Source organism: Microtus oregoni, unplaced genomic scaffold, assembly GCF_018167655.1.
Source record: "Microtus oregoni isolate MIOR12 unplaced genomic scaffold, Mior012 000070F_ref0000104, whole genome shotgun sequence".
Taxonomy (NCBI): Eukaryota; Metazoa; Chordata; class Mammalia; order Rodentia; family Cricetidae; genus Microtus; species Microtus oregoni.
Window position 1 is genome coordinate 3,921,240 of NW_024543977.1, and position 26,909 is coordinate 3,948,148.

General features: G+C 39.1%; 1 protein-coding gene and 1 pseudogene across 1 annotated transcript in view; one reads left to right on the forward strand and one right to left on the reverse strand.

Moving 5' to 3' along the window:
- The first annotated feature begins 413 nt into the window (after window positions 1–413).
- Window positions 414–26,909, forward strand: part of LOC121440709 (putative ankyrin repeat domain-containing protein 19) — a 73,946-nt gene continuing 47,450 nt past the window's right edge. The window contains exons 1-6 of the mRNA XM_041641507.1: window positions 414–706; window positions 9,255–9,369; window positions 9,528–9,701; window positions 15,122–15,228; window positions 17,345–17,482; window positions 21,395–21,456. Of these exons, the coding sequence (XP_041497441.1) occupies window positions 414–706; window positions 9,255–9,369; window positions 9,528–9,701; window positions 15,122–15,228; window positions 17,345–17,482; window positions 21,395–21,456 (889 nt within the window). The remainder of the gene's footprint in view (window positions 707–9,254; window positions 9,370–9,527; window positions 9,702–15,121; window positions 15,229–17,344; window positions 17,483–21,394; window positions 21,457–26,909) is intronic.
- On the reverse strand, window positions 4,735–6,978 carry LOC121440702 (annotated as a pseudogene).

Sequence of the window (26,909 nt, forward strand, 5' to 3'; positions counted from 1 at the left end):
CATGCGCATTGATCTTCATTGGCTTTAGACGCACGTACATGTTCACGCACACGTGCATATCCATAACTCGCATTCTGCATACCGTTGCATACTTGTGTCCACCAGCATGGCTTGACGAAAGCCGTTCTGTCAACTGTCTCTTCAGTTGATAGACACTAACCCTGGGACTGACTGGAGAGAACGTGGGAGAGACTTGGCAAATCTATGACAAACGATAATATTTGGATCAGGAGTAGTGGCTTTAAAATAGCATTGATATTGCAACAAGCAGAGTAGACTAGTTAAATATATGTAGTATTAAAAACAGGAGGGGTGAACTTGCAATTTGATATGAGACAGAGAGAGTCGGCTTGTTAAAATAACTGGTTGATACTGGGGCCGGCAGCGGTTGGCTTGCTGTAACGGTGCCTGAGATGGGAGGAGAGTACAGCCGAGGGGGAGGGTGGAGGCCTTGGGGTTCCCAAGGCGTCTCTGTGCTCTGTTGCTGTCCAGAAAAGAGTCTTGAAGAGACGCCCTTAGGCTTCTGCAATATCAGTGGACGGAGAAACACCCCGTGCCTTGGGCCTCAGGATCCTGTGTATTTAGACATGGCCTACTTTCCTGACAACGACCTGCACATGGCGGCCTGTGCGGGAGATTTACCTTTTGTGCGGTTGTACTTCACTCTGGGCAAATATGAAGTCAATCACAGAGACAAGGAGAATAGGTAAGAGGGCCTTTAGACCTGGGCGAGGGCCGATGTGGGAGAAGACACCTTTACTGGCTCCCAAGACAAGAAAAAGGGCGGGAGAGTCCAGCTCTGCTCCCTAGCACCGCAAGTGCACCTGGGAGGGGACCCATGACCCAACCAACAAAGGGAAGAATTCTGGTTGCTTTCCCTTCTCCTAGGAGCCCCTTAGAGAGTCAACAGACTATTTAAAAGTGTTAGATAACAAAATTAAATCACATCGTTTTATCTTAGTGTACACATTAATATAATGTTAAATACATCGAGAAAAGTGAAAGACCATATTCTTCATAATGTATTACCTTCAAACCTAAAACTTCTTCAAATAAAATCCAATAACCATTATATATGTTAGATATATTATATATTATGGATATATATACATGTATATATATGTGTGCGTGTTTGTGTGTGTATGTACATATATATGTACATACACACACATTTAACTGATGTGTGTGTGTTGTAAGGACCTGAACTAGGAAAGTAGTTGAAGGTACCTGTTCCTGCTACTGCATTTAAAAGTTGTACATATCTCTGCTTCTTGGTTCCAGTAGGAGGGAAATAATATCGACCTACCTTAAAATACCAAACCATTAGAAGAACAAAGAGTTATAAAAAAAAATTACAGTGCATTCATTAAAAGGAATAATTCACCTTTGAAAGAGGCATAGACATAGAGAAATATTAGCATAGTCAGATGTAGCTTGTTATGCTAAGCAACAACTCAGCTTGATTGCATCCATACAAACACTGATCATGGGTTTTTATTAGCAAACTGGCGGTGGAGGGGAGGAGGCAGAAATCTTAAATAAATAACTAAGAAAAAAAGAATTTTAATTACATGTGTATTTCCCCATTTTATTGCTTTAATTTGAACATGAGGGTTTTTGACCATATTTTTATTTCTTTCTAGCTTATTTGCAGTAATACAGAATATCTACATTAATGTTGGCATTGAATCTTACTTTTTGACTCCTATGTGGTTTATTGATAATGGAGCTGCATGTACTTCTGTTATTCCTTCAGATAATCCTTTGAAGAGTAGGACTGTTCATGCACAGATGACAATTTCACACTTTCTCTTATTTTGTGTGTACACATGTGTTGATATTTTCTGTCAATACTTATTCTCTTCTGAGGAGAATTTTTTAATCTCTGCTTATAGATTTTCATATAGTATAAATATTATTGAGTATGCCTTTTTCTACATAGACTTATATAGGCAAATAATTGTATACTGGTTGTGCTAGATAGTTGTATGTCAACTTGACACAAGCTAAAGTCATCTGAGAAGAGGGAACCTCAATTTTAAAAACTGTTTCCATAAGATCAGGCTGTAGGGAGTTTTCTTAATTAGTGGTTGATGGGAGAGGACCCAGCACATTGTGGGTGGTGACATTCTTGGACTGGTGGTCCTGAATTCTTTAAGAAAGCAGGTTGAGCAAGTCATAAGGAGCAAACCAGTAAGCAGCACCTTTCCTTGGCCTCTGCATCAGTTCCTGGCTTCAGGGTCCTGCCCTGTTTGAGTTCCTGTCCTGACTTTCTTCAATGTTGAACAGTGTTGTAGAAGTATAAGACAGATAAACACTTTCTTTCCTGTCATAGTTAGAGTTTCTATTGCTGTAAAGAGAACCCCTGGTAATATTTAATTGGGGTGACTCCTTTCCAGTTCAGAGGTTTACTTCATTATCATTATGGTGGGAAGCAAGGCAACATGCTGGCAGACATGGTGCTATAGAAGGAGCTGGGAGTTTTTACATCTTGACTCACAGGCAACAGGAAGTGATCTGTCTCACTGGGCATGGCTCAAGCATATATGAGACCTCAAAGCCCACCTTCACAATGACACACTTCCTCCAACAAGATCACACCTACTCCAACTAAGGCCTCACCTCCTATTAGTGCTACTCCCTTCGGGGACCATTTTCTTTCAAACCACCACATTCCCCAGTATGCTTTGGTCATTGTGTTTTGTCACAGCAATAGAAACCCAAACTAGACACTGATCATAATTATGAAAATAAAAGATAGCAAGTATAATGGCTACTAATATTACAAAGGTATTGTTGTATCTTATAAAAGTTCCTTTATAGAAATATAACTTCATTTTCTCATTCTCTCAATCCGTTCAGTCTCTGGACTTAACCCGAATATCTACTATGTACATACTGCTGTCTTTCAGGATCCATCCCTTCTTGAAAACTTGTTTGTTGCTTTGCCCAAACTAGCCATATTGACTAAAATAAATCACACTTCCTCGTCTTACTCCTGCAATTTCTTTCTTTAGCTTAAAAGTTTCTTGAAAACCAAAGCCCTGATTACTGTGCGCTTGGCTCCTGCTTACTACTATTGTTGCTCTTATTGTATTTGTAAAAAAAAGTTAAGTGCAAATGGTATGACTAGATTGCAATGGATCCATTGTGTGTAGGATTGTGTTCTGACCCATGACCTTGAGTACTAATAAAAATCTTAACATTTCAACCAATTATAAAGCAGGAGGAGGGGGCTGGAGAGATGGCTCAGTGGTTAAGAGCACCACCTGCTCTTCCAAAGGTCCTGAGTTCAATTCCCGGCAACCACATGGTGGCTCACAACCATCTGTAATGAGATCTGTGCCCTCTTCTGGCTTGCAAGCAGAGTACTGAGAATACTGTATACATAATAAATAAATAAATAAATAAATAAATAAATCTTAAAAAAAAAGAAAAAGAAAATAAAGCAGGACGAGGGCATTCCAGCTTCAGCATCTAAGGCAGCTGCAGTGCATAAACTGTATTTCCTACTATTTGGAGGTTAAGCAGTGTAGCAGCAGGCCACTTGTTTGTCCTGGCTGCTCAGCTAGCTTAGCCCAGAAACAACCACCCAGAAATTGTATTCATTAAAACACTGCTTGGCCATTAGCTCTAACTTCTTGTTGGCTAACTCTTATATTAATTTATCCCATTTCTATTAATCTATATATTACCACGTGGATGTGCCTTATCAGGTAAAATTTCCAACATCTGTCTCCCGCAGCTCCATGGCTTCTTCCTGACTCTGCCTCCTTTCTCCCAGCATGCCATTTAGTTTTCCCCACCTACCTAAGTTCTGCCCTATCAACAGATATTAACCAATGAAAGCAACACATAGGCAGAAGGACTTCCCACACCATTTCCCCTTTTCTGTTTAAACAAAAAGGAAGGCTTTAACTTTAACATAGTAAAATTACATATAACAAAACAGGTATCAAGCAAGAATTAAAGTTACAATATTTCTATTTACGTTCTTTTATCATAATGAAGGAAAACTATAACTATAGCTATCTATCTATTCTTCAACTCCATCAAAGATTCTAGAAGGGTATATTACCTAAGTAAATAGGAAGTGCATTGTAAGCAACTTCCAAAACTCTAGAAATGGCAGAGACATCTCTCTGCCTGGACAGTTACCCAAAGTTCTTCTGTATCATTGGGGGATCCATCTTCAGCCCATAGGCCCATAGAATCCAGCAGAGTTTTCCATGAAGCAGGAGATTTCAAAGACAGTTCTGCCTGTACTGGCAGTTTGTCCATCACATTTTTCTGTGTCCTGCAGAATGTCTGACAGACTCATGAAGCAGGAATCCCGAACAATCATCTCACCTTTTGGCAAGTTCAGCAGTCATTTTTCTGTGGATCCTACATGTCCAGTTCATCTAACAAACTCCACAAGGAGTCTCTTCAATGCCCATCTTTTTCTTGAAGTAGATTGGTGCTGCCAGGAGCAGATGTAGCTCATTGTCATGAAAAGTTTTAAGTTCGTTTTTGTGGATTAAAATGGGTCTTCTTTATAATTGAATGCATACAGACAGTGAAAAAAAACAATTTTACATTATTATAATTTAAATAGGTGCCAAATGTCCTATTCTCTTTTCTTCAACAAGAAAGAGAAAACTTCTTTTCCAAATCACTTGAAGTTTGGACAAAAATGACCATTTCCCCATATCATCCTGTAGTGTTACAGATGCAGCAATAGGGGAGACTTCTTCAACCTTTCAGAGAGGACATCCCGGCTGTCATGATCTCATCCACCAGCAGAATGTTGGTGGCAATCACAGTACAGGAGTGAAACAGCTGCTTCTTCACACAGCAGTTGTCCCACACACCCGTCTCTGCTGCTACCATTGGCTCACCTGTGTTCAAGTCCACACCTACTAGTTGACCCGATTCTGAATACTCAGCTTGAACTTTAGTGTTTCCTGAAGGTTAAAACCAGAGTTCTGTGCAAGATCCTTGGGAATAATGAGCAAGGCATTCGCAAATGCCTTGATGCCAAGCTGAGCCCTGCCCTTCACGCTGGGCTTGTATTTAGTCAGAGCCTCTGCCACTGCCACTTCTACTGCACCAGCACCGGGGACAACACAGTCATCATCGATGGCATTTTTGACAGTCCTCAAGCCATCTCTTATTGCATCCTTGATTTGAGTTAGTGTGTGCTTATTTGGTCTTTTAACCAGCAATGTGTCAGAATGGGGATTGTTACATTTCTCAGTGAAGGTGAACTTCTCTTTGCCCAATGTATACTCATAGACAAGACCCACATGTCCTAAACATTCAGGATTCAGGTCATCAAAGGAATTCGGAGCCATCCCACCACAAGCAAGTGTCTGCCTCTCCATGTTTCTTCCCTTGGGGCGACACAGAGCCACGATGTCTTCTTTTGCAAGGGGTCAATCACCTTTTGATTAATGACAAATCCTTTATCTGTGTCACCATAGACTTTCTTTTTCAGCTCTATTATCTTTTTAACTCTGTCTTCAATTAACTTCCTTTCAGCTTTTACTAGCTTTTCTCTCTCTTCCGCACTCTTGTAAAAGAACCCAGAATTCACTTCTGTTTTCTCATACTCCAAAGACACGTTGCATGTGAGGATATAGGCATTCTCCACTCTTTTCTTCATATCAGGATGCCGTGTTCCATGATCCAAAACAATCCCTCTGATTAAGCTTGTATCTGTTTCAGATTTATGTTTCATCTCCATGATCTCAACCATGGAGAGAGAGGTCAATGGGTTCATCTTTTTTCTTAACGGTCAAAATGAAGTCCACTACAGCCTCTGTTAAGACATCTCTGCAGATGAATGAACTAATGAATTAAAGCATGAACTTTAATTCACAGAGATGTTCTGGCCATATCGATGAATGTTTCTCTGTCCATCTCTCTGCTTGCTTTCACTTGTTCCAAGAACTGGAGTGTTCTTTCCTTTGTAGCTTCAAAGCCTTCGGTTATTATCCTGGGGTGAAGACCCTCGGAAATGTAGAGGTCCGCCTGTTTCTGCAGCTCCCCATGATAAAGGACATTGGATGTGGTGCCATCACCCCTTATGTCATCCTGGGCTGTAGCTACTTTTGCTATTAAAGAGGCTGTTGGGTGTTGAATTTGCATTTCGTGAAGTAGCACATTGCCATTTTTAGTAAGCTTGATATCTCCAGCACCAGAAACAAGCATCTTCGTGGTGCCCAAGGTCCTTAGAACATCCTGCAGGCCCCTTGTCATGCTGATGTTCGCTGCCAGTGCTGTCTGCGCCCGGACCACCTTGGCTTTAGGGTCTTCACTGCCACCATGGTTGGCCTAGCTCACGGAGAGGCCGAGCACAATGTGCTCTAGTGGGTCTTCTTGAAAAGTCTTATGCACCTGGACCCATCCTAAGTCCTTAAAACATTTAAATGCCATATTCAGAAGGTCTCTGAAAGATTTGAAGAATACCTATCTAACTGAAATATATACATCTTGAAAATCTAACTAACATGACTACAATTTTGACTATTATAGATGACTATCTATTAAGGAATATTTTTTAATTATATATTACATTTTCAAATGAGCTTAATAATCACAATTCCCCAATACACACACACACACACACACACACACACACACACACACACACTATAACAAAATTGACCTTAAATTTGTATTGACAAACCAAGATTCATACCAATGCAAATCTCTATAGCATATCCCCCTTTAAACGTAAAAGAACATTATTAATCAGGTCTTTCATGGTGTATCCCATGTGTTTGGTTCATCTCAGTTAACAGTTGGGTGAAGTATTTTCTTTATGGGGGTGTTCACAGCAACCTTTCAGGGGGTCTTGTTCCATGAAACCATATTGGTCTAGAAGCAACCCACAGGTCTCATCTTCTGTGAAAACAAAAGAAGAACATCTTTTTCAAAGCATCATACCCTTAGACTTAAATTCTGAAGACAAGATACCTCTACAAAATACATGCTGGTTCAGGTTAGCAGCCCATACAATGAAATGTCTGTCTGTACTTAGCTCCTTCACAGTCAAAAAATTCAAAGAAGACATAATACTATACATAATCCAGACTCTGTGAATTTTCCATCTTTATGTGGCTTATTTTTTTACTCCTTTTAATCTATGACTGTCTGTACTCTGTCTCTTTAAAGACTTTTTCAACTTCTTTTTCAACTTTCTATACTCTTTTTCTTCTCTCTTCCAAGCATACGAACATTTATCCAGCACTGTGACCCATTTAGAAGTCTTTTATGTCTGAATCTGTCCTATTGTGAATCTGTAATTCTTTACTGTCCAGGAGCACTTCTTAAAATGCTAACCACTTCTTTTTTTTTTTTTTTTTTTTTTTTTTTTTTTTTTTTTTTTTTGGTTTTTCGAGACAGGGTTTCTCTGTGGTTTTGGAGCCTGTCCTGGAACTAGCTCTTGTAGACCAGGCTGGTCTCGAACTCACAGAGATCCGCCTGCCTCTGCCTCCCGAGTGCTGGGATTAAAGGCGTGCGCCACCACCGCCCGGCCTGCTAACCACTTCTTAAAACCTTAAGTTGTGCCATTAGTAAGGTATATATGGTACTGCCTGCTCACTCAGGGGAGCTGCTCACTGCCTCTGAGAGACATGCACAGTGCCCCATCTCTAGGCACACAGCCTGTCCATGCTGCCATTAAGCAAGCTGCAGAGGTCTGCTCACAAACCCCACTCAAAAACTTGGTCTCCTGAAAGAGCCAGAGGTTGTGCTGGCAGCCTGGCTCAGAAAGCTGGCATTTTAAAATGGCCACGGCTTTTTTTCCCCTGAATCAAATAAACCTCTCTTAAAGGAGCTATGGCAGGCCGCCAGCAAACAGTAAGAAGCTCTGTTAAACTCTGTATTTTTGTGTCTAGAATTCCCTTTCAAGCCCTCTCAGGTTTTATGTGGATTTAGCTAGCACAAGTTGGAGCAGGCCACTTATTTGTCCTGGCTGCTCAGCTAGCTTAGTCCAGAAATAACCACCCAGAAATTGTATTCATTAAAACACTGCTTGGCCCATTAGCTCTAACTTCTTATTGGCTAACTCTTATATTAACTTAACCCATTTCTATTAATCTGTATATTGCCACGTGGCTGTGCCTTATCAGGTAAAATTCCCAGCATCTGTCTCCTGCAGCTTCATGGCTTTTTCCTGACTCTGCCTCCTTTCTCCCAGCATGCCATTTAGTTTTCCCCACCTACCTAAGTTCTGCCCTATCAACAGGCCAAGCAGTTTCTTTATTCATTAATCAATGAAAACAACACATAGACAGAAGGACCTCTCACACTAGAGCAGGAAGAGAATGAATGTGTGGCCAGCCTGGACAGGAGCACCCTGTCTCACTTCAAAAAACAAACCACCTCATACTTGCTGAAATATAGAATCCTTAGACCATCTACGGAATGGGGTGGTTGTATAGTTTCATATTCCTGAAATACTATGCATGTTAAACTGATATCTAGTTATGAAGTTATGATATCTAGAATGTTATGAGTAAAACTTTCTTACTTTGTTTACATTCTTGATGTAGCATTACAATGTTTTATTTTATCAGAACAGAAATGAAGCCTAGAAGGGAACAGAAATAGCCTGTAGGTAACAGAGCTTAAAGTAGGGTTAAAACAAAGTTTGAAGATAAAATCCCCTCCCCCTCAAGACACATATATTTGAGCTTTTGGACCTCAGATGGTAGCTCTGTTTTGGAAATTATGGAAGTTTCTGGGGGTCAGACTTTAGACGTCTAGCCAGTTGTTGTCCAGTCCCTTCACTGTTTTCTGAATACTACCATGGAGATATGGCTTATAGGACATAAGATCTACTTTGTGGTAGGAGTGTGGACAAGTCTGGAGTTGAGTATCAGAGAAGAATGCTACGAGCAGAGCTTCATGACCCGTTCAAGTGCAAAAGACTGTTGACCAATGGAAGCAGACAGGAAAAGGCTGGCCCAGGAGACTTGGAAACAAGGGGTCTGCCGTAAATTGGGATAGGCATCATTTGTAGTAAATTCTGGCAAAGGATCTATGTTCTATATCCTGAAATTTAAATGAGGCTTCCTGCAAATGAAGCAGATTGATTGTGTGTGTGTTTATGGTTTATGTATGTGTGTTTTGGAAGAAATTTCACAAATACAGAAATTTTTTTAGAAGGACATTACGTATTTATTTCAAAGGCACATGCACAATATGCTATTTAACAGTTTCAATTACTTGAATACTTGTGCATATCCGTAATTTCCCTGTAGGAATGCCCTGCACTTTGCCTGCTTCTATGGACATCTAGAACTGGTGACTTACCTCTGGAGGCGTGGCTGTGAGATTAATGGGTGTGACAATCGTAACATCACACCCCTGATGAAGGTAGATCATAGTCATTTTAAGCATGGGATGCTTTTGATTTAAGCAAAAAAAAAAAAAAAGAATTCATCTTATGTAAATACAATTAATTGGTGAAACCCATGAGTGTGTAGCGTAAATTCTTTGAGTTGACCATGTGCTTCTTGTTACAATCCCTCAAGGCTGTCCAAAGCTGGGAAGAGGAAATCGTGTGTTTTCTGCTAGAGCATCATGCTAACCCGCACATTAAAGACAGCAATGGAGACACTGCTCTCCACTATGCAGTCTATGCCGGGAAGCCAGCAATAGCTGCCAAGCTACTACTTTATGGAGCAAATATTGAGGAAAGAACAAAAGTAAGGATCATTTTGCTTAGAAACACATGTGATGTATGTAGGGCTAGTCACCCATGTTTAGAAGCTCATGCATTCCCTGAATGAAAATGCTTGTAATGGAAATCATCTTAAGTGTTGGTAGTTTGGAAAGTGCAGCTTTCTTCCGTACATTCAGGACAAAGGTATGTGGAATCACTGAATTCATTAAAGGTAAGATTTGCAATTTATTCAATAATCTTTTAAACACTTTTTGGTCAAAATTAAAAATCAACACAATAAATCAATTTTAGTCTTCCAAACAAGCACCAACTTAAACAAAAGTATTTTGAACTAAATGGAAACAGTAACACTGTAAGTTCTATCTACCTTGCTGATGGGAGAATAAAGGAAACAAATTGATGAGAAATATTCAGACTAATTTGGAAGTTATGCAATCAACACAAAGTGCCAAGAAGGCTTTGCTAATTGTTAGGTTTTTTTTTTCCCAAGTTGCTTTGGATAGGGCATTCTTCAGCTTTCAATTCATTTTTAGTTGAACTTACTAAGAGAAGGGTATTATTGAAATCATAATATTTGAACTTTTGATTTGTAAAGAGGTTGTGAGGAAGACAGAGTAAAGATTGTTCCTAGTAGGATTGCTATACTTAAATTTAATCTCATAAAATAGCTTTTGAATATTCATCACAATAATGTGATGTTATTTGCAGAGAAAGGTAATCAATTTGACTATTTTTGTTTATTGTTATTTTTTTTTTTTTGGTTTTTTCGAGACAGGGTTTCTCTGTGGCTTTGGAGCCTGTCCTGGAACTAGCTCTGTAGACCAGGCTGGTCTCGAACTCACAGAGATTCGCCTGCCTCTGCCTCCCGAGTGCTGGGATTAAAGGCGTGCGCCACCATCGCCCGGCTGTTTATTGTTATTTTTGAGATTGTTTCCTTTCCCCAACCCTTCCATAAATCCATCCCATTCTCATTCAAATTCATGACCCATTTTTCATTCATTGTTATGGCATTTAAATGTATAAATAACCTGTTGAGTCCATATAATGCTACATGTATGATGTATATGTATGTTTTCAGGGCTGACCATTTGGCACTGAACAACCAATTGATGTGCTCTTTCCTTTCTGAGGGGACCCCAGCTTTACCAAGTCGCCTTAGTTCTTTGTGTAGGGTTGAGACCTCTTGAACTGTACGCCTTCCAGTTTGGCATGTTCATTGGTGTTTTCCTTGCTCAGCTCACATTTTGGGCAGTCATGTTGGTGGAACTTTATATGTATAACTTTTGATCTTACTAGGAGAAAATCTCACAGCAGACTCCCTGATCTTCTGGCTCTTTCAGTCCTTTTGTCCAGTCTACAACAATGCTTGCTCCCCGAGGCTCAGGTGTGGGAGCATTTTGTAGTTGTATCCATTGGGATGGGGCTACACAACTCTGCATTTTGATTGGTTGTGGTTTTCTGTAGTGCTCTCTGTCTGTTGCAGAGAAGTTTCCTTGGTGAAGTGTGAAGACTACACTTGTTTGAGGACATACAGAAGAAGTGGGAGGAGAGCAAAGGGGAATAGGAGGATAAAAGTGGTCTAATATGGAAAATTGGAAATTGCGTGTCTTTTAGGGTGAGGCAGGTAAATGGAGATTGGGCAATTAAGAGGCTAAAATAGCCTCTAACATTCTAACTCTCCACAATTAGAGATACAACAGCAAGAACACAGCTTGTGGAAACCTCAGCAGATGTAGCTGCTCTTGGCAGCCTCATCTTATATCCATGGCAGCTCATGTCCCGTTGTAGCCCGGAATGGAGTATATCAAAGGGTTATTTATTTGGGGATAAACTCACAGTAAGGGTAGTGATCCACAGTTCTCTGTGTGCGCTGGAAACTGGAACTGAATCCAGCAGATAAAACAAGGGGGGCCCACTTGCACACTTTTCATCTGTACTTAACAATACATGAGACCACGCCCAAAGTGGGCCGGCATCTTAAAGGCTATTGGCCAAAGGAGTTCCCACAACATCCCACGTAGCCAGGAGTTTATCCTAGAATCTGGTGAGACTGTAACATCAGGAAGGCAGATCTTCATGGGAAAGAAGTAATTATCAAAGGCTGCTAAGGAAGAAATTTCTTTATTTTACTATCTATTGGCCATATTATAATCCAGGTTTAATTAGTCAGTTTTGTTCTCTATATATAACATTGATATAATGGAAATGTTATAGCTAGCATTAAAATAATTAAAAGCATCACTTCTGAAAGGAGAAGAGATGACAGATGAGAGAGTGGTGGTCTAATTGAAGCTAGATAAGGCGCCCACTACACTAAATGAAGTTAGATCTGGGGGAGAGCCAATCTAATTGACTTGACCTATTTAATTCATATACATAGGAAAAGATTAACTCAGAGATTAAATATGGGCTTAAAATATGGGTGTCTTTCAGGGTGGTGGTGGTGCACGCCTTTAATACCAATATGTGGGAGGCAGAAGCAGGCGGATCTCTGAGTGTGACGCCAGCCTGGTCTCCAAGAGTTAGTTCCAGGACAGGTTCCAAAACTACAGAAAATTCGGTATTGAAAAATAAACAAACAAAAACAAAACAAAAAAGAAAGAAAGGAAAGAAAAGAAAAAAGGAAAATAAAAAAAATAGATGTCTCCAAAACTGAGGCTTTTGTTGTTGTTAATTTAGAATTAGATCTCTTTTACCTAAATTATACCAAATAAGAAAATCTTTTACAAAGACAGTAAGAACATTTGAATCTTAGGACGGGAAAAACACTTGAATCGTTTTAAACATGAAAACTACTTGAATAAAGTAGGGGTCTGGATAAATGAACAGCCATACAAAGCACTATTGAAGTACGGACATGATAGCACTTTCACCTGCACAGAGGGAAGTTTGAAGGTAGAGAGCGGTGAGTGGGGGCGGACAGTGGAAGGTGAGATTCCTTGAAGAGTTTTCGATAGAGGACAAGAATAGCTGTCACCCTCTTATTTGAAAGCCACTTGCAGAAGTACCAAGCTATGGCTGAGTAAGTATGGGGCGGAGGGCGGGGGAGCACCATGGCTGAGGAGGGATTATGGAAGGGGTGGATCATAAGCTTTTATCTGATACACAGGGTGAAATCCATCATTTTGGAAAGGCCGAGGCTGGTACGCCGGGAAGCCTTGGAGGATCCAGGCAGGCACCCAGGTGGGGAGGGGAGCTCTCAGCAGATGTCAGAGCCAGCCAAGAAAGGTCCTGAATGGACCCTGGCACCTAGCCAGGGGACTGGTTGAGAGGAGAGAGAGACAGCAGGGTCAAGGGGGCTAGAGAAACGGTCCAGTTTTTCATGAAGTTACTGAATTTAAAAAGTTGTGCAAGACTGGCAAAGGTAGGGGAAGTTTCAGGGGTAGAAACAGGCTTTAATGACATCGGTTTCCTACCATTCACCACTGTGCGGTATGTAGTTCTAAGTCAGCAAGAATTGTGAGGTGAAAGATACCTTTTTAGGTCACTGAAGTCCATCGCCTGATTTGTACTGTGGCCAGATACTGTTACAGAAACTTAACAGTCTCTTTGGTTTATTTCTCCTCCAGGATAAAGTGTTTAAAAGTGTATAAAAGCTATTTAGTGTTGTGGAATATTATTTTAAGATGTGTTACATTTGTTAATGTGTGGAACATTTGTTTAGTGATGCAACGATGTGTTGCATTTTTTTATGTTGCATCTGTAAAGCTGTGTTATTTTACCTGTCTAAAACACCTGATTGGTCTATAAAGAGGTGAATAGTGGACTGCTGGGTAGGAGAAAGAACTAGGTGGGACTGCCAGTCATAGAGAATAAATAATAGAAGAGAAAAGAAGAGCGATGGGTGAGAAAAGAAGGGGAGAGGGATGCTAGGGGCCAGCGACCTATCCACAAAACCAGTCCTGGAGCAAGAAGAGAAGAAAGATATGTAGAATAAATAGTTAAAATATAAAAGAAGAGAAATGGGTTAATTTAAGTTAGAAAAGCTGGCTAGAAATAAGAATAAGTCTCTGTGTGTTTATTTTGGAGCTGAGTGGCGGGCCCACAAAGAATAAAGAGTAAAAGAATTCAACTACAATCTAGGGGAGAGTCATTTGGTAGTTGAGAGTGAGGTGCCCATTATGAGGCCTGTGAATCAAGCAAGTGGAGAAGAACAAGGGAGAAAAACATTCTTGTAACTCCCAGTTCTCAGAGGTGTGGCAAATGTCACAGCAGGCAGATCAGACATGATATCGAGCATTTCCCCAAATACAAAATGATCTGAGCCAGAGTCCTGCACCATGCCAGGGGAATCACATAACTTAGCATGGGAATTTACTTGGTTCAGAAATGAGTAGGTGCCCCAGATGTGAAAGACTCACTACTTTAGGGCAGGGCCCTATGCTGGGTGCAGAGAGGCACCACCAAGAGAAGGAGAGGTTCCTAAAGTGTTATGCACTTCAGTAGAGCTCCATTTGAGTCTCCTACACCATTATGAAGATTTTGGAGAGGGCATTGTCTTAGGGTTTCTATTGCTGGAACAAAACACTATGACCAAAAAACAAGTTAGAGAGAAAGGGCTTATATGGCTTATACATCACTGCTCATCACTGAAGGAAGTCAGTACTAGGAACTCAAACAGGGAAGGAACCTGAAGGCAAGAGCTGCTGTAGAAGCCATGGAGGGCTGCTTACTGACATGCTCCTCATGACTTGTTCAGTCTGCTGTCCTATAGAACCCAGGACCAGCAGTACAGGGATAGCACTGAAAACCTAACAGTAATAATGGTGATAGAAATCCTTTTGATAATTTATCTTTGGCAGTCCTGTGCAACAAATTATTCGTGTAAGTAACATTGGAAGAATTGAATGCATATATAGTATAAATCAAGTTCTAGAACATTTCTAGAGTAGGCAATTTTTAATTTAATTTAAAATTTGACATTTGGCTTTTGTAAAGAAAGAAAGTATTTCAGCTGGGTGATGGTGGTGCATGGCCTTTAATCCCAGCACTTGGGAGGCAGAGGGAGGCAAATCTCTGCGAGTTCAAGACCAGCCTGGTCTACAAGAGCAAGTTCCAGGACAGGCTCCAAAAGCTACACAGAAACCATTCCACTTGTGAATGGTAATTTAATAACCATACAACACGGATACCAATAGTCCATAATTTAAGAATATTGGGGTTTAGATGGGAGCAATTAAGTGACTCTAAAATGCCAAGATAAATTTAATAATGAGAACAAAGTTTTATAGACACAAAACTATTTCAAGTGAGGGTTGCGGAGGACTACTGTTCATGTTCCATCTGTGGACAAGGGGGCAGCATTTTGGCGGGAACTGGAGAGCCTGCATGAAAGCATAAGGGGTGACAAGGAAAGGATGGCTTTAATGCCCTCTCCTAACTCTGTTTCGTGTTTGTGTGCATTGAGTCTGTAGAATGTAAGTTGATTTTGTTGTTTTGCAGGATAACCTCACACCACTATTGCTTGCTCTCAGGGAAAACAGGCTGAATATGGCGCAGTTCCTAGTAAGCACGGGAGCCAGTGTGCATGCGGTGGACCCTCAGAGAAGGTAGCATTTGACTTCAGACCCTCTAATGTTGTTCTAAACTGCAGACAGCCATGCACATAAAATAGTACGTGAATAGGAACAACAATATTGACTTATAGGAATATACTGGAAGCCAAGCATGAATTATCTGTTAGTATTGCTTTTCCTCCTCCAACCCCAGACAGGATTCTTTGTGTGGCCCTGGCTGTCCTAGAACTTGTTCTTTAGATTAGGCTGGCCCTGAATGCAGAGATCTACCTGCCTCTGCCTTATGCTGACTGAGAATAAAGGCATGAGCCACCACATCCAGCTTAGAATTTCAATAATTCAAAGTGAGTGATATATAATAGGGTTCATACTGTCATTAATATTGACCAATTTTTCTAATTTTTAATCTAATATTAGTGCATATGATCTTATATTAGCCAAATGTATTAATTTTGTTTTAATATACTTTTTAAAGAGAATTCTGTATTGAGTATAAAATAAAGCATCAGTTACTTTTCATATTGGCACGACATAATGCATGACGGAGGGAAGTTAACGGAGGGATGGTTTATTTTGTCTTATATCCTCAGAATTTATCATCTGTCTTGGCAGGGAAACCATGATATAGTATCTCAATGACGGGGAGAATATGGGAAAATTCCTCCCAAGGATTTCTGTGTACCCAATATCTCCAACAACCCCAAGGTCTCCATTGTTAAGTTAGAATCCCATCCACAACTCAATATACAACTGGATTAACAGCTCTATGAAGGAAATTACAGCCTGTTCCTCATTGCTCACCCTCATGGGTTTATTTTTCCTCCTGAAACCTTGGTATATATCCCCACAATCCTGTAACTCTTGCATTCTTTATGCCAGCAGTACATGGATGAGGTCATCTGCTGCTGCCAGACTGGAAGGCAGCGAGCTCCCTTAGATCTTGGCTGGCATCACTTCTCAGTGCTGTATGGCTAAACCAGGGTAAACACATTCCTAATATATAAAAACTGTAATAATACACTTGAAAAAATAGTTGTAGGACCATTCATATGGGGCTAGCTGTGTAGCACATATTTTTTCTTATTCTTCGAGACAGCGTTTCTCTGTGTAACAGCCTGGCTGTCCTGGAACTAGATTTTGCAGACCAGGCTGAGATCCTCCTGTCTCTGCTTCCTGAGTACTGGGATTAAAGGCATGTGGTGTGGAAGGTCCTTCTGTCTATGTGTTGCTTTTATTGGATAATGAATAAAGAACTGCTTTGGGCCAATGGCAGGGCAGAACAGAACTAGGCGGGGAAAGCTAGGCTGAATGATGGGAGGAGGAAGGTGGAATCAGAAAGAAGCCATGGAGCTGACAGAGACAGACATGCTGAAACTTTGCTGGTAGGCCAAGATTACTTGAAATGGGTTAAATTAAGATGAAAGTGTTAACCAATAAGAACTTAGATCTAATGGGCCAAACAGTGTTTTAAATAATATGGTTTCTGTGTGATTATTTTGGGTGGCCAGAAACCAACAGTGGCACCCTTCTCCAACAGGCATGTGCCACTACTGCCTGGCATGTGGTTGCACATACTTTTAATCCTAGCACTCAGGAGATAGATGTGGGTATATCTCTGAGTTTGAGGTCAGCCTAAACTACATAGCAAAACAAACATATTGAGTCACGTCTGAAAAAAATTAATATTTTTTTTACCTCAGTTCCTATCAGTGGTATTCAGCATCATTAACCTAAAGTGCTACAGCTATCTTTGCCATTATTTTATCAATATCATTTTATATTGTTACTGCTATTATACTAATCACACAAATAATTTTACTTATTTGGCATGAGTATAAATTGTAATATATTACATTAAACCATGGAAGAAAAGGAAAAATCTTATAAATCTTGATGTACTTCAGGTAAATTTTCCTTATTACCATAGTTGTCAGTCAGAGGATATTAAGGTGGGAATCCTATTAGGTAATATAATTGTGGGAAAGAAGTCTACCACAGGTTTTGTTTTGAAGATAACTTAAAATGTTGAATAATGGATCTCTCAAAATACTTAGGTCTACACAGTTGGATGAGCTATTTGGTAAAGTGTACCCAATAACTATTCAAATAATTATATTAAGGTCTATAACTGAAGTTATTTTTATTTTAGAAACTCTCTCATGTATGCTGTAAGATGTGATTCACCGGTTATGGTCAACCTTCTTCTTCAACAAGGTGTTGACATCAATTTTAAAGATTTGTTTGGATGGACTGCTTTACGTTATGCTATTGAAGGTGATCGTGAGGTGTAAGTAATTCTAATTAATATTAATTGTTTCAAATAATTACACCAAGTGATATTTCATTGTTGGTTTAGGTAGTTTTGAAATGGAATAGAGTTAGTCCACCTCATCAGCTAGAAACCAAGAAAAATGATGGATTATTTAGAAGTAGAAATGGTGTGGGAAATTTTAATCCCAAGACAAGTTTTGTTTTTAATAATGGGACTGAATACAGGGCCTGAACCATTGAGTTACATCCTTAACCTCTGTGTTAACCTCTGTCTCAGGAGTTTGAAGATCTTCATACTTAAGGACTCCAGAATGATTGCTTTAGTTTCGAACATAACCCTTGTGCATCAGACGCAGTGTCACATCTTGATTTTTTTAATTGTTTACTTTAGTCTTATAACGTCCATTTTAACAGAAAATCCATGGAAGCTGCCTTCTACACATTGCTACTTGAAATTTTAGGAAACCAGCTAGTTCTATAAGTACAAGGGCATCAACCCTCTCTCACAAGTCAGAGGAGGAAAGGAAGAAATTCTCGTCATGTCTTTTTTCCCTTGTTGGTTCTGTTGTTACAGTTTTGTTATTAGTGGATCCAAAAGTCCAGTAATGATGAACAGCTATCCCTTGATTGCCCTTATTGATTAAGATTTCTGAGTTTTTGTGGTAATAGTCACATAATCATTAGAACAGTTTCTTCATTTCATGTTCTTTTTAAGTTAGGATGCTGTAATGGTTTGAAAGAAAATGGCTCCCAATGAGTGACACTATTAGGAGGTGTGGCCTTGTTGGAGGAAGTATGTCACTATGGGGGCAGGCTTTTGAGGTCTCTTTTGCTCAAGCTTCCCCCCAGTATGACAATCAGTTGACTTCCTGTTGCCTGTAAGATGTAGGCCTCTCAACTACCTCTCCACAACATCTACCTGTGTACTATTATGCTTCCCATCATGATGATAGTAATTGCACCTCTGACATTGTCAATGAGCCACCCCAATTAAATGTTTTCTTTATAAGAGTTGCCATGGTCATGGTGTCTCTTCACAGCAATAGAAACCCTAATTAAGACACTGTTAAAGTAGAGAGCACTTTTGGAATAATATCTGTCTTAGTTAGGGTTACTATTGCTGTGAAGAGAAACCATGACCATGGCAACTCTTTTTTTTTGTTTGTTTGTTTTGTTTTTTGAGACAGGGTTTCTCTGTAGCTTTGGTGCCTGTCCCAGAACTAGCTCTTGTAGACTAGGCTGGCCTCAAACTCCCAGAGATCCACCTGTCTCTGCCTCCCGAGTGCTGGGATTAAAGGCGTGCGCCACCACCGCCCAGCTTCCATGGCAACTCTTATAAAGGAAACATTTAATTGTGGTGGTTCATTTACAGTTCAGAGGTTCAGTCCATAATGGCAGGAAGCATGGTAGCATGTAGGTAGAGAAGGTGCTGGAACTGAGAATGCTACATTTTGCTGACAACAGGAAGTTGACTGACACACTGGGTGGTATCCTGAGCATAGGAAACCTCAAAGCCTTCCCCCACAGTGACACATTTCCTCCAACAAGGCTATACCCTCTCCAACAAAGCTACACCTCCTAATAGTGCCACCCCCTATGAGATTATGGGATTATGGGGGCCAATTATATTCAAACTACCACAAACAGCCAGGAGTCTTAGTTTTACCCCCACCCACCAACAGTAAACTGACCTTCCCATCTATTCACAACCTTTATCTGCAGTCATCATGTGTGCCTAGAGCTTCATGCTTAGTCACCTAAGAGAATTTTAGCTCTTCTTCCATCAAATATGTGTTGTGACCCCTCCAGAAAATCAGCTAGTGTCCAATAATTTTGCAAGACAAGATTAAAAGTTCTTTTCTTCTTTGACAATGAACAGAAACTACTTTGTAGTCTGAATAGCTCCATTTCCTAGTGGGCCTAACCTACATCACTATTTTCATGGAAACTTGATTGGCCACTTGAATTTTTTTATATTAATGAAAGTCTTCCAAGGTATGTGAATTTGTTCCTCAATATTTCAATATATTTTCAAATTTTGCCTCACAAATAAGCCACCAAACAGAAGATGACCTGTATTAGCAGACATAAGTCCTATGGTGTCTTCTTAATAGTGCACATGTATAAAATGAGTCCATCTTCCAAACCAGTTAGTGATTGTCGTGACTTGAATAAGAAATATCTCAGTCTTAGACATTTGGATACTTGGTCCCCAGTTGTTCGTGGAGCCTAAAGTGGTGCAGTCTTGCAGGAGGAAGTATGTCACTGAGGTTGGGTTTTGGGATTAAAACCTTCATGTGATTTCTAATTCACTTCCTGTTTCATATTTATATTTGAAGATGTGAACCCTCAGCTTCCTCCTCCTGTCCCCATGCCTGCTACTTGCTTCCCTGCTTCCCTGACATGATGGATTATTTTTTTGGGTATATATATTCTTTTATTGAAAATAGATTCTTTTCTTATATAATATATCCTGATTACTGTTTCCCATTCCAGTTCTCCTTCCAGTTCCTCCCCACCTTGTCTACCCTCTGAATCCACTCCATTTCTGCCTCTCATTAGAAAAAAAACCTGGCTTCTAAGAGACAGCAACCAAACATGAAAAAACAAAATTACTATATTTTATATTATAAATTTATATTACAAATTATAAAACAAAATGATCTTATCAAAGTTTGGCACAGCAGTCCAACAGAAGGAAAAGAGTCCTAAGAGCAGGCACAAAAGTCAGAGAACCACTCATTCTCACAGTTAGGAGTCCCATAAAAATACTAAGCAAATAGCTATACTATATATGCAAAGGAACCTAGTACAGACCATTGCAGGACCTGTGCTTGCTGCTTCAGTTTCTGTGAGCTCATAAGTACCTTGTTTAGTTGATTCAGAGGGCATTGTTCTCCTGGTTGTCCTTCATTCCCTCTGCCTCCTACCTACTCTTCGTAGGGTTCCCTAAACTCTGATGGGGAGGGATTTGGACTCAGTCTCTGCATAGTTATAGCTGTGATTCTCTGTATCTGTTTCAAATCATAATGAACTCATTCCTTTGTATCCAGAAGTCAATTAAATAAATAAACTCTTCCTTCTGTCAGTTGCCTCAGTTATAGTATTTTATCACAGCATCAGAAAAATAACTAACACTGTGACAGCCATAAAAACTAGGCATCCTTGTAACAACGGTCTGCGGATTAAGATTGGATTTGGCAAAGCAGAAGTATTTAGGTTTTGTAATTTAATAGTTTTAAAAAATTTGGTATGATTTTTTTTTAGTTCAGTAATAATAAATAATCATTTTACTAATTTAAGAAGATTTTACATTAATATGAATTTTAGTTTTAAACTCTTCAGTAGCTATTATTCTCTAAATGGCAATCCACACATAACTGAACAGCTAGTAAACATACTAGCTCTTTATATTTGCTGAAAGCTATGGTATTGGTGCATTAGTTTCTGAGAAGAAAAACATGTAGGTTTCATTTTGATTTTCAAAGTGATTCACTGTTAAGATATAAATTATTCTATTGCTTTTCTGTTTTCCTATTATTATGTTTATATTGTTAAGTCTTCATAGTAACTTGGTGAATTAAAGCAGTAAAGTCCTTTTATTTTTTTAGAAGTCTATTTTTTATCATAAGAGAAATCCTGTCTAAGAAATAGCTGTTAGTTATGAAGTTAGGACTACATTAGAGGTCATGATACTTCCCATTTTGTCAAGATGACATAGTGTATGTTTTGACTTTGATTCATTACCATTTTTTGTTATTTCTTTACCTAATTAAAAGTTTCATAAAATATATCCAAGTTCACAATTTTGATGACTATACCAAAACACCCTGATACCAATTGTAACACTCTTAATAATTTAATTTGGCATGGTTTTATACCAATATTAAAGTAATGACTGCATGTACCACACTTTTTTGAATGACAGGAGGACAATACTTTTGGAGTTTGAGTATAACCTAGTACAAAGCTTAAAAGAGAAAAATTCAGGTAAGACATTTCTTGGTAGTTGTATTCTAGATAAAAATGCCAGACTAAGAAAGTCCTAATTCTAAATGAAAAGTTTTCAAAACCAACTGTAAATTGCATTTATCTATTTTTCTAGTTTAGAGTGCAGAATTATGAAGAAATTTATTACATGAAATTTTCAATCTGAAACAGTGTTATGAGAAAAATGGATTACTAATTTTGGCACTTAAAATCCTTTAAATGTCTTTGCATATATAAGAAAAAGATTCTCAATTAGTATTTCATACGTCCCAGTAATCATCACATGGTAGCAAACTGGGCATGTTATAAAATGTTTTAATTGTTTATAAGAATATATCACATTACATAGTTGAACATTGTTTACTTAGTTATATGTATCACTAAAAGTGGATAATGTTAAAGCATTTTATTATTTTTCTTTCCATGGTGTTAGTTTAAAAACTTGACTTTCTATATTTTCAAGCTATTTAATCTATGTAGTAATTGGGGTGGTGGGGCTGCGTCCCCAGCACCCCAGCCGACTACATGGCTAGCTTATGCCCAAAATAACAACACACAAATTGTATTCATTTAAACACTGCTTGGCCCATTTCTATCTAGCCTCTTCTAGGCTAATTCTGATATCCCGATCAACCCATCTCTAATAATCTTTAAGCACCGGTCTTACTGGGAAGATTCTAGCCTACATCCATTCTGGGTCGGAGCTTCATAGCGTGTGTCTGCCCAGGAGCGGGCAGCATGGCGTCTCTGCTCCAGAGAGCAGAGCTGTCCAGTCTGAGCTCACTTCCTCTTCCTCCCAGCATTCTGTTCTCTTTACTCCACCCACCTATGTTCTAAGCTATGAGCCCAAGCAGTTTGTTTATTACTTAACCAATGAAATCAACAGATTGATATATGACACTCCCACATCAAATCTAGACTATAGTACTCATTTACAGTTTCTGTGCTTTAAAATATTTTTTCTAATATTTGTGCATGAATGAAATGTGTTTTTATCAAACATACTCCCATTTCTTCTACTCCAATTCCTCATCCGTAACACCCATACTTTTCCCTTCCAGCTTCATGTGCTTCACTTCCCTCTTTCCCTATCTAATGAGTTCATTCCATGCTGCCTGCATATGCATGGATATGGTGCCATCTCTTAGAGATGGGTAGCTTCTCAGGGTCAGCATCCTTGAGGAAAACCAACTTTTCCTCCACAAGAAGCCATAAATGCCAATAACTCCTCAGGTAGGAGTGGGACCTATACAAGATCAAGTCTGTGATTTTTAAATGTCTCCATTTCATGTAACTAACTCTCATTATAATACATAGAAATACTGGGTTGGCCAAATATATATTAGTTTTAAAAAATCATTAACTCTACTAGGTACTATTAGGGATTGAATCTAGAGCCTTATACTAGGTAAGTGCTCTAATCTGGTTTTCAATCCTCTTTATGCTGCAACTCTTTAATTCAGTTCCTTATGTTATGGTGACCTCCAATCATAGAATCGTTTCATTGCTACTTCATAACTATAATTTTGCCACTGTTTTGAATCATAATGTAATTATCAGATAGGCAGGATATCTGATATCCAGCTCCCAAAGAGGTTGTGACCCACAGGTTGAGAACCATTATAACTTGTTACTAAAAGCAATCCCATTAAAATGAGACATGACTGTCCATTATCAAACTAGCAAATGTAATAAAACAAGAAAAAATAAATTAAGGGGATAAAAATAAGAAGAGAAGAAGTTAATTATTGATCTGTGAAGATGATATAATACTATACATAAGAGATCCACAAAATTCCACCATAAAATTTCTAGAAATGATCAAAAACTTCAATGAAGTGGTAAGATTAAAAAAATCAACTTATAAAAATCAGTAACTTTTGTATATGATAATGACAAACACACTAAAAAAGAGAGCATGGAAATATTCACATTCACAGTAGCCTCAAAAAAGTGTCTAGGAATAAACCTAACCAAGAAAGTGAAAGACCTTTGCAATGAAAACTAAATCTTTGAAGAAAGAGATTGAGTAAGAAACTAAAAATTGAAAGACACTCTACGCTAATGGTTTGATAGAAGTAATCTTGTGAAAATGACTTATATTGATTTCTACATAAAACAATTTACAGATTCAATGCAATTCCAATAAGATTCCTTTCTCATTCCTTATAGAAAAAAAAGAAAGATCCTAAAATTCTTGTAGAACCATGGAAGGCTCTAGATAACCATAGCTATCCTGCTTCAAGATTTTTGCTTGTTTTCCATTTAGGATAATGCTGTGAGTTTAAGTTGAATAGTCACTTATAAGGGAAAACCCACCAGAAGAACAACAGCTAATTGTTCAGTGGAAACTTTAATCACTAGAAGAGTCTTGAAGAATGTTCTTCAAGCTCTAAAAGACCACAGATGCCGACCTAGATTACTGTACCCAGAAAAACTATCTGCCATAGTTAAAAGAGAATGAGAAACTTCCCATGATACAAATAGGCTAAAAGACTTCAAACCCACCAACTCAACTCTATACAGAATCCTGGAAACAATACTTCAGACAAAGAGAGGAGTACACACAGCCAAAAAAATATGGAAATAAAAGCAAGTGAAACCCATGGAGATTAAACAACTCATTACTGATTTTTTTTCAAGGAAGAAATCAAGACAGAAATTTTTAAATGTCTATATTTAAATGAAAATACAATACAACAAAGCCTCTCAGACACACTAAAAGTACCCCTGAAAGGGAAATTTATAGCTGTAGGTAATTTAAAAACCAGAAAGAGTACAACTAAATGACTTAATGATGCATCTCTATTTGGGAAAACAAGAAGAAACCAAACTCAGATAGAGTAGACTTCAAGAAATAATAAAAATCAGAATAAAAATTAACTAAATACAATAAAGAACCATCAAATCTATGGTGGTTTGAATAAAAATGTCTCCCATAAGCTCAAATGTTTGAATGCTTAGTCATCAGAGTGTGATGCTATTTGAGAAGGATTAGGAGGTGTGGCCTTGTTGGAGTAGGTGTAGCCCTATTGGAGGAAGTGTGTCACTGGTGGTAGGCTTTGAAGTTTCAAAAGCCCAAACCAGGCCCAGTCTCTCTCATCCTCTGCTGCCAGGGTAATAATCAGAATGCTTAGTAACCTCTCAGCTACTACTCCAACACCTGCCTGCATGCTGCCATGCTCCCTGCTATGTTGACAATGGACTAAACCTCTGAAACTGTAAGCAAGCCCCAACTAAGTGCTTTATTTTATAACAGTTGCTTTGTCCATGCTGTCTCTTCATAGCAATAGAAAAGGGACTAAGAAAGAAGTTGCTGCCAGGGTGGTAGATCCAGGGTGGTGATAGGACTGACCATGCTGATTGTTACAGGAATATGAAAGATTTGGGAACTTGGGATTAAAAAAACAGCCAAATGGTTCTTACTGGGCCATCTTTGTAGAAGCATAGACAATGGTCCTGAGGGCAATGTGGACTGTGGGGACCCATCAAAAAAATTCAGAGGGAAGAATATTAGTAAGTGATGTAGAAACTGTTCTTGTGATATTTTGGTGAATAATATGATGGCTTTCTGATCTTGTTTTGAAGTTTACTAAATTGAATAATTTTGATGAAGGACTTTTTTGAGGAGATTTCAAGACTAGTATTGACTGTATTGTGGAGTTATTAGTTCTCTCTTATGTAGATTTATAATGAAAGAAACAAGTTGGAAAAAGATAAATATAGATTAAAGGTAAGTTTGTACAGTTTGAGGAGAAAAGGAGCACTCATGGATATAATGGAGCTCAGTCCCATGCTCAAGGAGATAAAAAGTTTAAAGAAAAACCTGATACAATATGGGAAAAAGAAAATAGTGGCCAGGGCAAGACCCCACTCAGCTAAGCTCTCAAATTGTGAAAGGAATGAAAGGAAGACTTAAACAGTGAAGAAAACCACCACCAACAGAAAGCTGATGCAGATGTAATTGATGTAGCAGGCCAGATTGCAGCCCCATCAAGCTGCAGAACTTAGCAATGTCATTCAGCCACATAGCTCTGTCTTTAGAGCCAGGATATAAGAAAGGGATTATGGGCTAAAGAAAGCCATGGAGGCCAGGTGCATATGTCAAAGATGTCCCTACATGGAAGCCCGGAGAGGCCACTGTGTGAAGCTGTGACGCTGAAGCCTGGATTGTGTTGGAGACTTCCAAGATGGAGGAGGTACCAGGTCATGTAATTCCTGCTGAGGAAAGCTGCAGACTGGGTGTGGGTCCAGTCCAAAAGAGACAACTGTGTTGCAGTCAACAAAGCTGAAAGGAGTGGGAGATCCCAAGAGCGGTTTGACATCAAACGTGGAGAAGCAGTATTCAGAGTTTGCCCAGCTGGTTTTTGGTCTTGCTTTGGTCATGTGTTTTCTCACCATGCTCCTTTCCTCCTTTTTGGAACATATATTCTGTGCCATTGTTTATTGGAAGTATGTGATCTGGTTTTTGATTTTGATTTTACAGGGGATTACAGTTAAGAGATTGCATGAATTCCAGAGAAACTTTGAACTCTGGACTTTCAAACAGTGTTGCAACTGTGATGGAATATGAGAACTTTTGAAGCTGGACTGAATGCAGTTTTCATTATGATACAATTCTATGGGAGCCAAGGAGTGGACAAAATCTAAAAACTGGTTCTTTGAGAAGATAATTAAGATTGACAGAGCTATAGCCTAATTAATCAAAAGAAAGAGTTAATAAATCAACAATGAAACATTGCAACAGACACCAAAGAAATTAAAAATATATAAGGGAATCTGTTTACAACATACATCCCATTAAATTGGAGGACCTAAAAGAAATGGATGTTAGCTGGGGTCATCCTTGAAGACCCTAAGCAATAGAGGAAAGGGTGCCTGAACTGGCCTTGCCCTGTAGTTAGACTTTTGATTATCTTAAATATCACCATAGAACCTTCATCCAACAACAGATGGAAATAGAGGCAATGGCCCACATCAGAGCACTGGACTGAGCTCCTAAGATCTAGTTCAAGAGTGGAAGGAGTGAGAATATGAACAAGCAGGTCAAGACCATGAGGTGTTCACCTACTAAGACAGTTTGCCTGAACTAATGGGCGCTCACCAACTCCAACTAGACTGGGAGTGAATGAGCATGGGATCAAACTAGTCCCTCTGAATGTGGTCAACAGTTGATGCAGACTGAGGGGCCACTGGTAGTGGCACTAGGATTTGTCTCTACTGCATGCACTAGCTTTTTGGGAGCCTAATCTCTTTGGATGTATACCTTACTCAACCTACATGTAGTAGGGAGGGCCTTGGACTTGCCACTGGACAGGGTGTTTTGTCCTCTCTTAGGATTGGAGGGGAGGGGTAGAAGGGTGTGGGGAGGGGAGGGAGTGAGAATTTGGATTGGTTTTTTTAAAAGTAATAAAATAATAAAAAAGAAAAAGAAATGGATGAATTTCATTAAA